We start from the raw sequence: 16,192 nt of genomic DNA on the forward strand, positions 1-16,192 counted from the left end.
AGAAAGCAAATTCAGCTTCTCAACTTGTTCGGCATTTCAGCTTCTATATAGGGAGTTGCCACAATGGGAGCTAAGATGTAGGGAATTCCCCCAAACATAGAAGGGGGCTTAGATTCTGTGCTGCCCAAAAGAAGGATCAATCTCCTATGTAAGGGCAAATCCAGATTTTGTGGGGCCTGAATTTACACAATTTGGTGGTTCAGTGGGTAAGGGGGCCTTATTTCAGAAAACACAAAATTAGAATGCCAAATTAGATAAAAGGATTTGAAGCATCTTATGCAAATAGCCCTGAAGCTATAATTCCTAACTCTTTGTGTTCCTTGTCCTTTCCAGACCTCTGAGTTTGTTGTCACTCTGCTTGGCACAGTTTTCTTACTCTATTTGGCTAACTCCTACCTGTTCTTCAGGTCTTAGCTTAGACATTATTTCCCCTGAGAGCTTTCTGTGAGCCCTTAAAACCTTGCCACTGCTGTTACGGAGCCCTTTAATTCCTCCTATTTGGGCACATATGACACTAATTGCCTGCTAATATGTGTCATTCCAACACTAGATTATGAAGAGAAAATATTGTAGCCATTTTAGTACCCTCAGTCCCAAGCTTAATATCCATAGATAGTAGGTACTCAATAGTTATTAAATATGTGAATATACTACATATTCTCCTTTCCTGTTTTCATGCCTATATTCTCATGTTGCTAACTACCATCTGTATGCTGATGATTATCAATTATTTTTGAAATGTTTTTTATTGATTGATTTTTTTTGAGAGAGATTGAGAGAAGAGAGAAACATCAATTTGTAGTTCCACTTACTGATGCATTTATTGGTTGATTCTTTTATGTGCCCTGACCAGGGATCAAACCCTCAACCTTAGTGTATTGGGATGAGGCTCTAACCAACTGAGCTAACTGGGCAGGCCTGATTATCAATTCTTTAATGCAGCTCTGAATTTGTTTTTAAAATGTCTTCATAAAGCTATAATTGATAATAAACTGTACATATTTGAAGGGTATAAACTCATGAACTCATCACCATAATCAAGCGGTGAACTTATCCATATGTTTGGTTAGCCATACCCTAAAGGTTTCCGTGTGCCTCTTTGTAATCACTGCCTTCTTGATGTTCCTCCCTGCTTTTGGCCCATTTCACCCCTCAGACAACCACTGATCTGCTTTCTGTCACTATATATTACTTTGCATTTTCTAGAATTTTATGTAAATGGAATCAAGTATTATGCACTATACTTGTCTGGCTTATTTTACTTATCATTTTGATATTCATTCATGTTGTAGTGTGTATCATTCCTTTTATTGCTGTGTCACATTCCATTACAAGGGTATACTACAGTATGTTTCCCTATTCACCTGTTGATGGACATTTGGGTTGTTAATTGTTTTCAGCTATTACCATTAAATCTGCTATAAATATTTCTGTATAATTCTTTGTATGGGCATGTATTTTCATATCTCTTGGGCAAATACCTAGGAGTCGTCTGGCTGTGTCATATGATGTTGTATCATTTTACACTCCCACCAGCAGTGTATGAGTCTTACAGTTGCACCATATCCTCTCCAACATTGTCAGTCTTTTACATTTTAGCCATTTTAATGATGTGCACTGATATTGCATTGTGTTTTTAATTTGCATTTTCCTAATGACTAAAGATTCTGAACACCTTTTTTTGTGATCCATATATCTTCTTAGATGGAGAGATTGTTTTAAAAAATTTTGCCTATTTTAATTCTGTTGTTTTCTTATTATCAGTTTTGAGAAATCTGTATATCCTGGATACAAGTGTTATATCCAGGATATACAGATATACAAATCTGTATATCCTGGTCCTAAGTCATGTGCCTGAAACTTGAAAAGGTCAAAACTCAAAATATCAGTTTGAAGTAAGGAGAAGTTTATTGATCAAGAAGGTGACAACCAAGTGGGCAGGAGACCTAATCCCCAAATCCATATTAAGAAAGCAGACTTTAGGCTTCTTTTATGAGGGAAAATAGGAGGGCTGTTTTTGTAAAAACTCAAGCCCTAAGCAGAATTCTTCTACTGATTAGCATGTCTAAACCAGGAGCTATTAGTCTGAAGGCCATGGGAACAACTCAGGCTTGAACAAGATGGAGTCAGAAAGACCAAGCATTTTACTCTGTTACACAAGCTCTTCATCAGATAGAGGATTTGTGAATATTTTCAAAGTGCAGATACTTTTTAATTTTGGTGAGATCTAACTTATCAACTTCTTTTATGATCAAGAAAACATGGCATTTGGCGTCATGTCTAAGAAATCTCTGCTTAATCCGAGGTCACAACAATTTTCTTTCTTCTAGAAGTTTTATACTTATGAGTTTTACCTTTAGGTCCGAGATCCATTTTCAGTTAATTTTTGTAGATGGTGCAAGGTATGTATTGAAGTTCACTTTCTTTCTTTTGTATATCCAATTTGTTGACAAGACTATTTTTTTTTTCATTTGAAAAGTCTAAAAAGACCATCCTTTCAACCCTGAATTACCTTTGGACCTTTGTTGAAAATCAGTTGTCCATATTTCTATGGGTATATTTATGGACTCCATTCTGTTCTATTGATTTACTATCTTTTGTGCCAGTACAGAATGTTGATGTGTTAAAATCAGGTAGTGTTATCAAACTTTATTACTTTTCCAAGTTTATTGGGCTATTCTAAGTCTTTGGCATTTCATTTGAATTTCAGGATCAGGATTTTTCAACTTCTAAATAGGGAAAAACACTTTCAATTTTGCTTGGGGTCATGTTGAATCTATAGACAAATTTAGGAAGAACCAACAAGTTGGTCTTTGGTCTCATGAACATGGAGTGCCTCTCCATTTGTTTAAGTGTTCTTTAATTTCAGCAATGCTTTATAATCCTTAATGTATACATTTTGCAATACTGTGTCAGATTTATTTTTCAGTATTTAAAATTCTTTTGCTTTGTAAAGGTCATGATTTTTAAAAATTTCAAATTGTTGATATGTTGTATTTTAAATATCTCCCCCTTATTTTACTGAAGCATAAAGTACACAATTCTTAGGTGTATGACTTGATAAAATTTTACATCTGAACACTTTGGCACAATTACCACCCAGGTCAAGCTATGTAACATTCCTGTATCCACAAACCTTCCTTCATGGCCTTTCCCAAATAAATCACTGATGCCAGATAAATCTTTGATGCCCCTCAGAGTAGGGTTTTTTGTTTTTACTCTATATAAGTGGAATCAATCAGTCTGTGTTCTATCTGGCTTCTTTAACTCATCATTATGTTATGCGTATTGGTATTCATTATTCTTTTAATTATTAGATCATTTTTTAAAAATTCAGTTGGCATGTATTATTGTATTAGTTTCAAGTGTACACCCCAGTAACTGGACATTATATAACTTACTAGTGATCATCCTAATATATCTAGTACCCAACTGACACTTTACCTAGTTATTACAATATTATTAACTATATTCCCTAGGCTATACTTTACATCCACATGAGTATTCTGTAACAAGCAATTTGTACTCATAATCCCTTCACCTTTCTTTATGCATTCCTCCAACACCCCTCCCATCTGGCAAGCTTCAAAATGTTCTGTGTATCTGAGTTTATCCCACTCTGCGTGTTCATTTGTTTTATTTTTTAGATTCATTTGATGATAAATATGTACTTATTACCATTTTTTGTATATATATTTTTTTTATATTTTTTTACTTCTTAAAAAAGATTCTTTAACATTTAATATAATGGCTTGGTGGTGATGAACTCCTTTCGCTTTTTCATGTCTGGGAAGCTCTTTACGTGTCCTTTGATTCTCAATGATGCTTTGCTGGGTAGAATAATCTTGATTGTAGGTTTTTTCTTTTCATCACTTCAAATATTTCTTGCCAATCCCTTCTGGTCTACAAGTTTTTGTTGAGAAATCTGCTGAAAGTATTATGGGTGCTCCTTTGTAGGTAAGTAACTGCTTTTCTCTTGCTGCTTTTAAGATTCTTTCTTTGGACTTCTGGCCAAGATGGAGGCATAGGTAGATACACTTTGCCACCTCACACAACCAAAAGAAGGACAACTACAAATTTAAAAGCAAAAAATAACCAGAACTGCCAGAAAATAGAACTATTTGGAAGTCTTTTAACTCCTTTAGTCCAAGGAGTTAAAGAAGAAACATTCATCCAGACCAGTAGGAAGGGTGGAGACGGGCAGCCATGGTGGAGAGGACACCCAGCAAAGTGGGGACTGGAGGACCAGATAGGTGAGGCTGCGGCTGACAGTGCCACATTTGCATGCAGATAAACCAGGAGGAACAACTGGGGAGTGAGACAGACTGCACAACCCAGGGTTCCAGCACAGGGAAAAAAGCCTCAAAACCTCTGGCTATAAAGACTTGTGGGGGTTAGGGTGGGAGAAACGCCCAGCCTCACTGGAGAGTTTGTTGGACAGACCCACAGGGTCCTAGAAGGTACACAAACCCACCCAGCTGGCAATCAGCACCAGAAGGGCCCAATTTGTTTGTGGGTAGCAGGGGAAGTGACAGAAAGCCACTGAGAACCGGCCAAGCAGCATTGTTCCCCTTCTGATCCCTCCCACACATACAGCACCACAATGCAGCAATGTGGGTTGCCCTGCCCTGGCGAATACCTAAGGCTCTGCCCCTTACATTGTAACATCTGTGCTGAGACAAAATAGTATGACCCTAATGAAAGAACAGATCAAAACTCCAGAAAAAGAACTAAGCCATGAAAAGATAGTCAACCTATCAGATGCAGAGTTCAAAACACTGGTAATCGGGATGTTCAGAAATAGTTGAATATGGTGGCAAAATAGAGGAAAAAGTGAAGGCTATGCAAAGTGAAATGAAGAGAAATGTACTGGGAACCAACAGTGAACGGAAACTGGAACTCAAATCAATGGTTTGGAGCAGAAGGAAGAAATAAACATTCAGTCGGAACAGCATGAAGAAATAAGAAAATTGAAAAAAATGAGGAAAGGCTTAGGAACCTTTGGGACAACTTTAAACATTCCAACATCTGAATCATAGGGTTGCCAGAAGAAGATGAAGAGCAATAAATTGAAAACTTATTTGAAAACATAATTAAGGAGAATTTCCCCAATCTGACCAAGGAAATAGACTCCCAGGAAGTCCAGGAAGCTCAGAGAGTCCCAAAGAAGTTGGACCCAAAAAGAAACACACTGAGGCATATCATAATTACATTACTCAAGATTAAAGATAAGGAGAGAATCTTAAGAGTAGCAAGAGGGAAGGAGACAGTTACCTACCAAAGAGTTCCCATAAGACTGTCAGCTGATTTCCCAAAATAAACCTTGCAGGCAAGAAGGGGCTAGAAAGAAGTATTCAGCCATGAAAGGCAAGGACCCACATCCAAGATTACTCTATCCAGCAAAACTATCATTTAGAATGGAAGGGCAGATAAAGTCCTTCCCAGGTAAGGTCAAGTTAAAGGATTTCATCATCACCAAGCCCTTATTATATGAAATGTTATCTAAGAAAAAGATCAAAATTCAACAGTAAAATGACAACAAACTCCCCAACTATCAACAACTGAACATAAAACAAAACAAAACCTAACTAAGCAAACAACTAGAACAGGAACAGAATCAGAGAAATGGAGATCACCTAGAGGGTTATCAGCGGGGAGGGGAAGGGGGGAGAATAGGGGGAAAGATACAGGGAATAAGAAGCATAAATAGTAGGTACAAAATAGACAGGGGGAGGTTAAGAATACTGTAGGTAATGGAGAAACCAGAGAATTTATATGTGCAACCCATGGATATGAACTAAGTGGGTTGGAGGGGTGGTGGTGGGGATTGCTGGTGGGAAGGAGGGTGCAGGTCAGAGGGGAATAAAGGGGAGAAAAAATGTGACAACTGTAATAGCATAATCAATAAAATAAAATAATAAAGCCTTGATTTTAATTTTTAAAAAAGATTGTTTTTAATATTTTGTTTTTAAATTGATATGCCTTGGTGTGAGCCTCTTTGGGTTCATCTTGTTTGGGACTCTCTGTACTTTCTGGACTTGTGCATTTGTTTCCTTCACAAAGTGAGGGAAGTTTTTTATCATTATTTTTTCAATAGGTTTAAATTTCTTGTTCTCTTGTCCTTCCAGCACCACCATGATGCAAATGTTGGTATGCTTGAAGTTCTCCCAGAGGCTCTTTACACTATCCTCATTTTTTTACATTGTTGGTGGGAATGCAGACTGGTGAGGCCACTGTGGAAAACAGTATGGAATTTCCTCAGAAAACTAAAAATGGAACTGCCCTTTGACCCAGCAATTCCACTGCTGCAATTATACCCTAAGAACCCTGAAACACCAATCCAAAAGAACCTATGCACCCCAATGTTCATAGCAGCACAATTTACAATAGCCAAGTATTTTTGCTGTTCTGATTGGGTGTTTTCTGCTTCCTTACCTTCCAAATCTCTGATTTGATCTTCAACTTCATCTACTCCACTGTTGATTCCCTGTAATGTATTCCTCATTTCAGTTGATGTATTCTTGACTTCTGTTTCTTTTTTATGGTTTCTACCTTTATTTTTCTGTTTCCTGTCTCTTTGTTGAAGTTCTCACTAAGTTCATTTACTCTTCCCATAAGTTCACTGAGCATCCTTATAACCAGTGATTTGAACTCTGCATCTAGTAGATTGCTTGTCTCCATTTTGTTTAGTTCTTTGTGGAGTTTTCTCCATTTTGTTTATTTTTTTTCTGGAGTTTTGTTTTGTTTTTTGATTTTGGACCTATTTCTTTGTCTCCTCATTTTGGCAGCCTCCCTAATATAGGTGTTCTGTAGTGTCAAGTGGCACAGTCTCCTTGATCACCCAAGCTAGGCACTCAAGGTGCACCCCCTGAGTGAGTGTGTACACCCTCCCCCCTTGTAGTTGAGTCTTAATTGCTGTTGGCACATCAGTGGGAGGGATTTACCTCAGGCCGATCAGCCACAAGGACTGGCAGTGACCACTGACCACCAACTTCAACCACTGTGGAGGATCAGCTGTTCAGGGACCCACCCCACAGGGCAGGACTTACTTCAGCAGCTCCCTGGTGCCCACTGAGTCCGCTCCTTGAATGTGTCACTGGTGGAAGTTGTTGGGTGGTGGTGCTTCAATGTAGTCTGAAGCTGTGCACTGGATGTACTGCCTCTAGGGCCTCCTGAGAGGTGCTGGCCAAGCTCAGTGGCTGTCTTTGTTCTGCCCAGGGCCACCTGGTGTGAGCTACAAAGTGATCTCTAGATGGCTGCTACTTATGCGCCACTTGGAGGTACCCAGGTGAGGGCAATCTGTGAACCTAGGCCAGCTGCTTCTGCTGCTGGGCCTGGGATCCTTAAACAAGAGGTATGTGGCTCAGTGAGACCAGATGCTGCTTGTTTGATTTTATGAAAGTCTGAAGCATGAGCCAAGAAAGGCCATTTGTATGGAAAGTCCACTGGAAACTGCTTGGGTGGGCCTGAAAGTTGGGTGGGGTGGGTCCTCAGGTAATCACCAGGGATGGGCAGTGTGAGCCAGGTAAATGGAGTCTCATATATGGCACCTCCTGCCAGATCTGTGGAGGAAGGGCTCATCAACGGAACAATGGCTTCTACCAGCACATCTGTCTGGGAGAAAGATGCTTCCCCCTACCTCTCATTCTGATGCCAGACAATTCATTCCCTCCTCTGTCTCTGGGGCAGCAGCTTGAAAGGCATCAAGAGAGTGAGTCCTAGTAAGTCTGTGTGTGGACCCGTAAAGAGGAATTTCCTGGGGCTCTAGTGCCCTCCATCTCTCTCAGCCTTGATCCCTGCTGAATTTTATAGTCAGAAGTTACGGTGATCTCTCTTCTTGGCAGTAGAACCCTGGGCTGGGGACCCTGGTATAGGGTTGGGACCCCTTGCTCCTTAGAGAGAACCTCTGCAACCAAGATATCCCTGTAAATTCTTATCCACCACATGGGGTGGGGGTGTGAGACCAGCCTGCTCCACATCTCCACCCTTCCTAACCAGTCTCGATGTGGATCCATCTTTAATTCCCTAGTTGTAGGACTTCCATTCAACCAGATTCAGGCAGTTGTGAATGATGGTTGTTATGTAGTTCAGTTGTAATTTTCACGTGGTTGTGGGAGGAGGCAGGTATTGCATTTACTTATGTTACCATCTTGACTGGAAGTTCACAGACTGCCCAGACACTTGAGCAAGCTCCTCATTTGCAAGTGAATCTCTGAAAACAAAGGGGCATTCTTTCCCAACCAGTAAAAATATCTGCATCTGCCAATGCTCCCACGCAGGGAAACAGGGCCCAGAGCCCACTGAGGGCATCGTAAACAGTCTGGGTGGTGTCCTCCTGCATGCCTCGTTGAGGCCCAACTGCCAAAATGGTCACAATAAGGCACACAGGTGCATCAGGCACCCAGCCACTCTTCTTCTATGTACTGGTATGGTAGTTCATTCTCAATCATTGCTTTTTAGTATTTTTGTGCTGTGAGAAGAACATTTAGGTTATTTCCAGTTTTTGGTATGTGAATAATGCTGCAATCTATATTCTTGTACAGGAACATAAGTACTCTTTTCTCTTGGGTATATATCCAGTAGTAGAATTATTGGGTAATGGGGTAGATGCATGACTAATGTTAGTTGATAGTATCAAAAGTTTTCTAGAGTAGTTTTTTTGTTTGTTTTGTTTTTATTTTTTTAATCTAATTTTTATTGTTATTCAACTACAGTTGTCTGCATTTTCTCCAAAAGCTTTCTAGAGTAGTTTTACCAAATTATACCCCCAATAGCAATATATGATGCTCCATATCCTTACCAATGATTGATATTAGAACTCCTTTTAATTTTTTAAAAGATTTTATTTATTTTTAGAGAGGGAGAGAAACATTAATGGTGGTTGCCTCTCACACAACCCCAAGTCAGGGCCTGGACCGCAAACCAGGCACGTGCCCTGACTGGGAATCGAACCAGCACCCTTTTAGTTCACAGGCTGGCACTCAATTCACTGAGCCACACAAGCCAGGGCAGTATTCCTTTTAATTTTAACCATTCTGGTAGGGATGTTTAGTACTGAGTTGTGATTTTAATGTTCCTGATTTTGATGTAGAACTTCTTTTCATATGCATATTGGCTATTTTTAGAACATTTTTATATCAACGAATGTAATTCACATTAACATATTAAAGAAAAATACATATCAACATTTCAATAAAGGTATTTGATAATGAAGGTTTTCCACTGATGTTATAATGAAGACAGGAAGTCCATTTTCACTACTTCTACTCAAACTAGAGTAGACATCCTACGCACTGACAGACTGCATGGAAAAGAAATAAAGTTATAATGATTGCACAGAAAGATGTTAAATAATCTCTATTCATAGATGACAAGATTGTGATCATAGAAATTCTGAAAGAATCTACAAAATATTAGAAATAATAAGGGAACTTAGCAAGATGGCTGACTAGAAAGTCAATATGTAAATATCAGTAGTGTTTCTATATACTAGCAACAAACAAGTAGAATATAAAAAATGTTAAGTGCCATTTAAAATAGCATAAAAACCCGAAATACCCAGGAATAAATCTAATGAAAGATATTTAACACCTTTATACTACAAACTACAAAACACTGCTGAGAGAAATTAGAGACCACTTAAATAAATGGAGTATGGTATGATATTCATGGATTGGAGGACTCAATATTAAGATGCCAGTTTTCCCCGAATGGACTTATAGAGCCAATGTAAGCCTAATTAAAATCCCAGCAGGGTTTTGTTTTGTTTTGGAAATTGACAAGCTTAGTATAAAATACATAAATAAATGAAAATAAATTTTGTAAAGTTTGTAAAATAATGGAAATATAAAGGACTTAGAAGATCCAACATAATGTTGATATAGGACTTTATCAACAATCAAAAGATATAGGACTTTAAGAGGTATATAAAGACACATTGATTAAAACACTGTGATACTGGTACAAGGTTAGGCAAACAGACACACAGAATGAGAACCTGGACACAGACCCATGTATGTGTGGTTATCTATTTTACACAGATGTCATTAAGAATTTAATGGGGGAGCCTTAGCTGACTTCTGGTCAGGATTGTGACATAGGTAAATGTATTACTCACATTTTCCCACAGCCACATCAAAATTACAACTAAAACACAGAACAATCATCTTTGAGAACTGCCTAAAATCTAGCTGAAGTCCTAAAACTAAAAATATACAGAAGAAGCCACATCAAGACTGGCGGGAAAGTCAGAGACACGAAATGGGCTGTTCCCATACCCATGTGTGGTGTTTAAAAATCAGGAGGGATATCTCAACTGTGGAGGTATCCCCAAGGAGTGAGGGGTCCAAGCCCCACACCAGGCCCTCAAGTCCAGGGCTCCCGTACCAGGAAGAGAAATCTCCACAACTTCTGAATGTGAAAACCTGTGGGGATTGTGGCTGAGATGTAGGGCTTCTGGAGGGCCAGGTGTTCCTCCTGAAGATCCTATTCACAATCTTACTCAGACTCACTCACTCTCAGCTCTAGTGCTAGGGCAGAAGCTCAGAGGTGACGGACAAATGGGGAGAAACTGAATTGTCTGGTATCCAGGCAAGGACTACAGGGGCAGCTTTCTCCCTTACAGCAGTGCTGACAGGGGCCATTGTTCCTCTGATCAGTACTGTCCCCACAGTTCCACCAGGTGGTTGCCATATCTGAACCTTCATCACCTTGGCTAACACTGTTTGGCCCTCTCTGGTGATTTCCTGAGACCTTGCCCCACTCATCTCTGGGCCCACCCAAGCCATTTCTAGTGGCTTATTCTATACAAACAAGTGCTCTTGGCTCATGCTTCAGACTTTCCTAAAATCTCTCAAACAGGCAGAATCTAGCCTCAACATGGCTTGTACCTCTTGCTAAGTGGTTCCAGGCCCAGCAATAGCAGCAGCAATAGTGGCCTTGATGCACAGCTTGGCCTCTTTCAAGCACCTCTAAGCCCAGAACAAGTACCAGCCATCTGCAGATTACTCTGTAGCTCTTGCCAGGTAACCCTAGGGAGGGCACAGGCAGTGACTGACCTTGGTCTGCCACTTCCAGAAGGTCCTACAGCTAGCACACATGGTCGACAGCTTCAGAGCACACCGAAGAACTTCCACAAGTACCACACTCGAGGGGTGGACTCAGCAGGCATCAGTGCTCTGGTGAAGGGAGTCCTGCTCTGTGGGGTTGGTCCCTGCACAGTAGATGCTCCACAGCAATCGTGCCAGTCCTCACAGGCTATTCTCCCATTGATGTGCCAATGACAGTCAAGGCTCTACTACAACCAGAGGGCACACACAATCCACACAAGGGATACACCTGGAGCATCCCGATCAGGTGACCAGGGAAACTGTGCTACTGGGCCCTATAGAACATGTAATACGAAGGCCACTCTACCAATACTAGGAGATATAGCATGTCTACCCAATACATAGAAACCAGCACAAAGGGGCAGCCAAAATGAGGAGACAAGAAACATGTCTCAAATAAAAGAACAGAAAACTCCAGAAAAAGAACTAAATGCAACAGAGACCAGCAGTTTACCAGAGATCAAAATACCCAGTTATAAGGATGCTCAATGAACTTAGGGGAAGAGTAGATGAACTTAATGGAAACTTCAGTGAAGAGATAAGAAACATAAAAATAGAACTAGAAAACAAAAAAAGAACCATTCAAAAATGAAGAATGCACTAACTGAAGACTACATTAAAGGGAATCCACAATAGAGTAGATGAAGCATAGGGAATATAGCAGAGGATCAAATCAGAGATTTGGAAGATAAGTAAGCAAAAAACACCCAATCAGAACAGCAAAAAGAAAACAATATGAGGATAGTGTAAGGAGCCTCTGGGACAACTTCAAGCATGCTAACGTTTGCATAATGTGGCTGCGGCAAGAAGGAGAGAACAAGTAATTGAAAACCTATTTGAAAAATAATGATGGGAAACTTCCATTACCTGGTGAAGGAAGTAGACATACAAGTCTAGGATGCAGGTTTGATCCTGGTCAGGGCACATACAAGAAGCAACCAATGAATGCATAAATAAATGGAACAAATCAATGTTTCTCTCTAAAATCAATTTTTAAAAAGATTTTATTTATTTATTTTTAGAGAGAGGGGAAGGGAGGGAGGGAGAGAACATGATGTGAGAGGGATACATCTCACAGCTGCCTCTTGCAGGCCTGCAATCCAGGCATGTGCCCTGACTGGGAATCAAACCAGTGACCTTTCAGTTTATAGGGTGGGACTCAATTCACGAAGCCACACCAGCCAGGGCTCTAAAATCAGTTTTTTAAAAAAGCTATGTATGGTGTCAGATGGGTAGTAGATTTATTGGGGTGATCACTTTGTAAGTTATGTGTCAAAACACTGGGTTGTACACCTAAAACTAATAAAATATTGTATATCAACTGTAATTGAAAAATAAATTATTTAAAAAGAAAAATTTAGTGGGGAAAATGAGAAGTCGTGTTTTTAAATAAGTAGAACTGAGTCAATTGGATGTCCATATGGGGGGAAAATAAACCTTGATTCTAACTTCGTATCTTTTACACAAGTTAATTTGTGATAAATCAGGCCTGGATGTGAAAGGTAAAATAAAAAGGCATCTAGAAGAAAATACAAACTGTCTTCACAGCCTTGGCATAGGTAAAGCTTTATTATATATGATACAAAATGCATTAATCATAAAATATCAGCAAAACCAGTTTTACCTCAAATATTTTTGTAATTCTTATCTTCTCCATCTCTACAATCTTTGACCTATTTAAGTGTCACTTTGGCTTGTGGGGGTGGGGGGTCCAGAACAAGCCACCCCAAGATGTGCCTCAGTGGTGTGCTGATTATTTTGCTGTAAAGGCAATTTTAGCTTTAGGCTCAAGAGAAACTTCTGCCCTCCTCCCCCAAGTACCTAGAAGAATTTGCTTTAGAAGCCTTGCCCATTAGAGATTATCAGATTATTTCTTTTGACCTATTTATAGGACAGGGCAAACTACTAATTACTGAATGTCTGCTCTCATCATCCTGCAATGACCTTTTTAATTTCTCAAGGCACCTTACCCCATCCCCAGCTCAGATTGTCTCATATACCTCAATTCTCCTTTCTATCTCTGAACCTCACAAGTATGCATGGTCTCTGACTTTCTCATGTATGTGGGACTCCCATGCACATATTCAATTTTTTTTTGCTCTTGTCAATCTGCCTCCTGTTGATTTATTTGGCCAGCCAAAAGAACCAGAGGAGAGAAAGGGAAATTTCCCCCCTTCCCCACACCTGTAAAACAGCAGTTGTCCCCCCAACAGCTCTTCTCCTTTTCTCTTTAATTATTCTTCAACAGCAGAGAGCATAATATATTTACTTACAACACAAATTTGACTTTACTGTCTTTTTTAATTAAAAATCCTATAATGGGTTAGCATCGTTAAGAGAATCACATCCAAGCTTTTCAGCAGAACACACATCTTGTTCTTTATGACCTGGCAGTCACTCCCTTCTCCAGCCAGTCTGCTTCTAACTTGAATTTTGGCTCTACTAATTTCAGAGTTCACGTTGTTTTCTAACACACATCCTACTATGAATTATCTTTTCCATTTCCATCATCAACTACGGTAATTCTTATTCATCTTTGGAAGCTGACAGTTATCGAATCTTTGACGAATCAATTCCTATAGCTTATATTCCATAGGTGGCCCACCTTGCTATCACATATTCCCCTTTTTTTCATTTTACTACTTATAACAGCACTGGTTGAAGTTTCCGCAGGGCATTAACATTTTTGAGTCCCTGTCTTAGCTTAGATTTTGGGTGTGTTAACATTCAAGTTTATGTACTTGCTTCATCTCTACTAACTGAGCCGCTTACTCCCACTCCCTCTCGCTCTTCCCACTTCTTGCAGAGTAACTTGCTGGAAGCTTCATTTGATTCTTATGCGTCAAAGGACAGAGCCTGACCAACTAGTCCGGAAAGTAAAGCGGCACCTAGACAACTTCAGGCCACCTTCCTCCTTTCAGTGCCTTCCGAAGAAAAAGGTTTTTCTTCCTAATCTGGGAAGCCAACTGGGAAAAAAACCTGGGCCTGTGTTGTTCTGGGAAGTAGACCAGTCTAACAGCACCGGACCCAAAAAGAATTCGCTCTGTCCTGCAGGAGCAGAACGACTTCCGGCGAGTACTGCGTTGGGGCTTCCGGCGCAAAGATCCCGGGAGCTACCTACCCACTGGCACTTGGGAACTTTCTCTTGGAAAACTACACGTAGCAGCAAATTACGTCACAGGGCACTAAAGTGTTGGCTGCCTCCGGTAACCTTAATAGCCGTGGTGAATTGTGACAGTGGAGCAACGATATGGTTATTAATAAACAAACGCCCCCCAAAAAGCCATGCGTTCTCGAGGGACACAGTACCTTACAAAAATTCTTTTAAGCTACTACCCCTGAAGTCCCTGTCAGTGTACGGGCGCACGGAGAAAGACGGCCTACTGGGACCGCCGACGCCTCCGTTGCCACAGCTGAGAGGGGCGGGGACTGGGAGTCGAGTCACCGGAAGCAGAGTGGGTCGGAGGACTAGTTCCTCCAAGTTCCCGGTGTGCCCCGCGCTTGCCTTCGGCGTCTCCTCCCCCCACGGCACTCTGCGTGGCTGCTCGTTGGCTACTTAGGACGGAAGCCCGTTGTGTGTGTCTCCAGAAGTTTCCCCCTTGGGCGGCGGCGTGTCTTGTAACCTCTGTGGTAGCAGCTCCCGCAACAGCTGCAGTGACTATTAGGGATGGCGGCCGCTGCAGCAGGACCTGCAACAGACCAGAGGTACATATTTTCTTTTCTTTTTGGTATGTATTTTTATCCCCTCCCCGCTTTCCTTGGTTAGTGAGCCCTGCTGAAGTCGTTGTTTTCCTGGCAGGTTTCTCCCGAGCTTCTCCGATGCTCTGGTCGACGAGGACCCCCAGGCGGCGTTAGAGGTGAGAGGACCCGTCTCAGACTGGTCTAACTTTCCTTTGGGGAACGCGGCGAACCCCGCCTCTTCCCAGCACATGCCTTTCTCGGACCCGGTGGACTGTTTGCCGTGTCTCATCCCTAATTTTGACGAACTCGGCCTCTTTTTTTTATTTTTTCCTCTGTTCCATATTGTTCCTCTGCCCCCTTCCACTCCTAGACCTTGTCTGTATATTCGCATCTGTTTAGAAAAACTGTTTCTGTAGTTGACATCCATGGTTGGTCTGGAAGGATATTTATTTTAAATAACATTTGACTACAAGAAAAAGTGAAATCTAGGTTTGATGGTATTTGTTTAATTCGTTTTTTTCCGTTTAACAAGTATCCTTGCCATTCTTATGTACCAGGCTATGTGCAAAGTGTATGAACTCAGACTACCATAACAACCATCATTTCTCCTATGACCCTGAAAATTTCCAGATGTCCTGCTACTATTCATTATTGACTCATTTGTTTATTCATCAAAACAATATTTTGGGGGGTTGCTATGTGCGAGGCACCCATTGAAGTCTTTAATTTTTTTAAATATATTTATTGATTATGCTATTAGAGTTGTCCCATTTCCCGCCCCCCTCCACTCTATCCTGCCCACCCCCTCCCTCCCATATTCTCCCCCTATAGTTCATGTCCATGGGTCATACTTATAAGTTCTTTGGCTTCTACATTTCCTACACTATTCTTACCCTCCCCTGTCTATTTTCTACCTATCATCTATGCTACTTATTCTCTGTACCTTCCCCCCCCTCTCCCCGTCCCACTCCCCTATTGGCAACCCTTCATGTGATCTCCATCTGTATGGTTCTGTTCCTGTTCTAGTTGTCTGCCTAGTTTGCTCTTGTTTTTGTTTTAGGTGTGGTCGTTAATAACTGAGTTTACTGTCATTTTTTACTGTTCATATTTTTGATCTTTTTTTTAGGTAAGTCCCTTTAACATTTCATATAATAAGGGCTTGGTGATGATGAACTTCTTTAACTTGACCTTATCTGAGAAGCACTTTATCTTCCCTTCCATTCTAAATGATAGCTTTGCTGGATACAGTAATCTTGGATGTAGGTCCTTGCCTTTCATGACTTGGAATACTTCTTGCCAGTCCCTTCTTGCCTGTAAGGTCTCTTTGGAGAAATCAGCTGACAGTCTTATGGGTACTCCTTTGTAGGTAACTGTCTCCTTTTCTCTTGCTGCTTCTAAGATTC

At 40.7% G+C, this 16,192-nt stretch overlaps 1 protein-coding gene across 1 annotated transcript in view; it reads left to right on the forward strand.

The window, feature by feature from the left end:
* The first annotated feature begins 14,655 nt into the window (after positions 1-14,655).
* Positions 14,656-16,192, forward strand: part of SUGT1 (SGT1 homolog, MIS12 kinetochore complex assembly cochaperone) — a 50,626-nt gene continuing 49,089 nt past the window's right edge. Inside the window, exons 1-2 of the mRNA XM_024569243.4 lie at positions 14,656-14,813; positions 14,908-14,965. Of these exons, the coding sequence (XP_024425011.2) occupies positions 14,776-14,813; positions 14,908-14,965 (96 nt within the window). The 5' untranslated portion in view covers positions 14,656-14,775. The remainder of the gene's footprint in view (positions 14,814-14,907; positions 14,966-16,192) is intronic.

Source organism: Desmodus rotundus, chromosome 13, assembly GCF_022682495.2.
Source record: "Desmodus rotundus isolate HL8 chromosome 13, HLdesRot8A.1, whole genome shotgun sequence".
Classification (NCBI taxonomy): domain Eukaryota; kingdom Metazoa; phylum Chordata; class Mammalia; order Chiroptera; family Phyllostomidae; genus Desmodus; species Desmodus rotundus.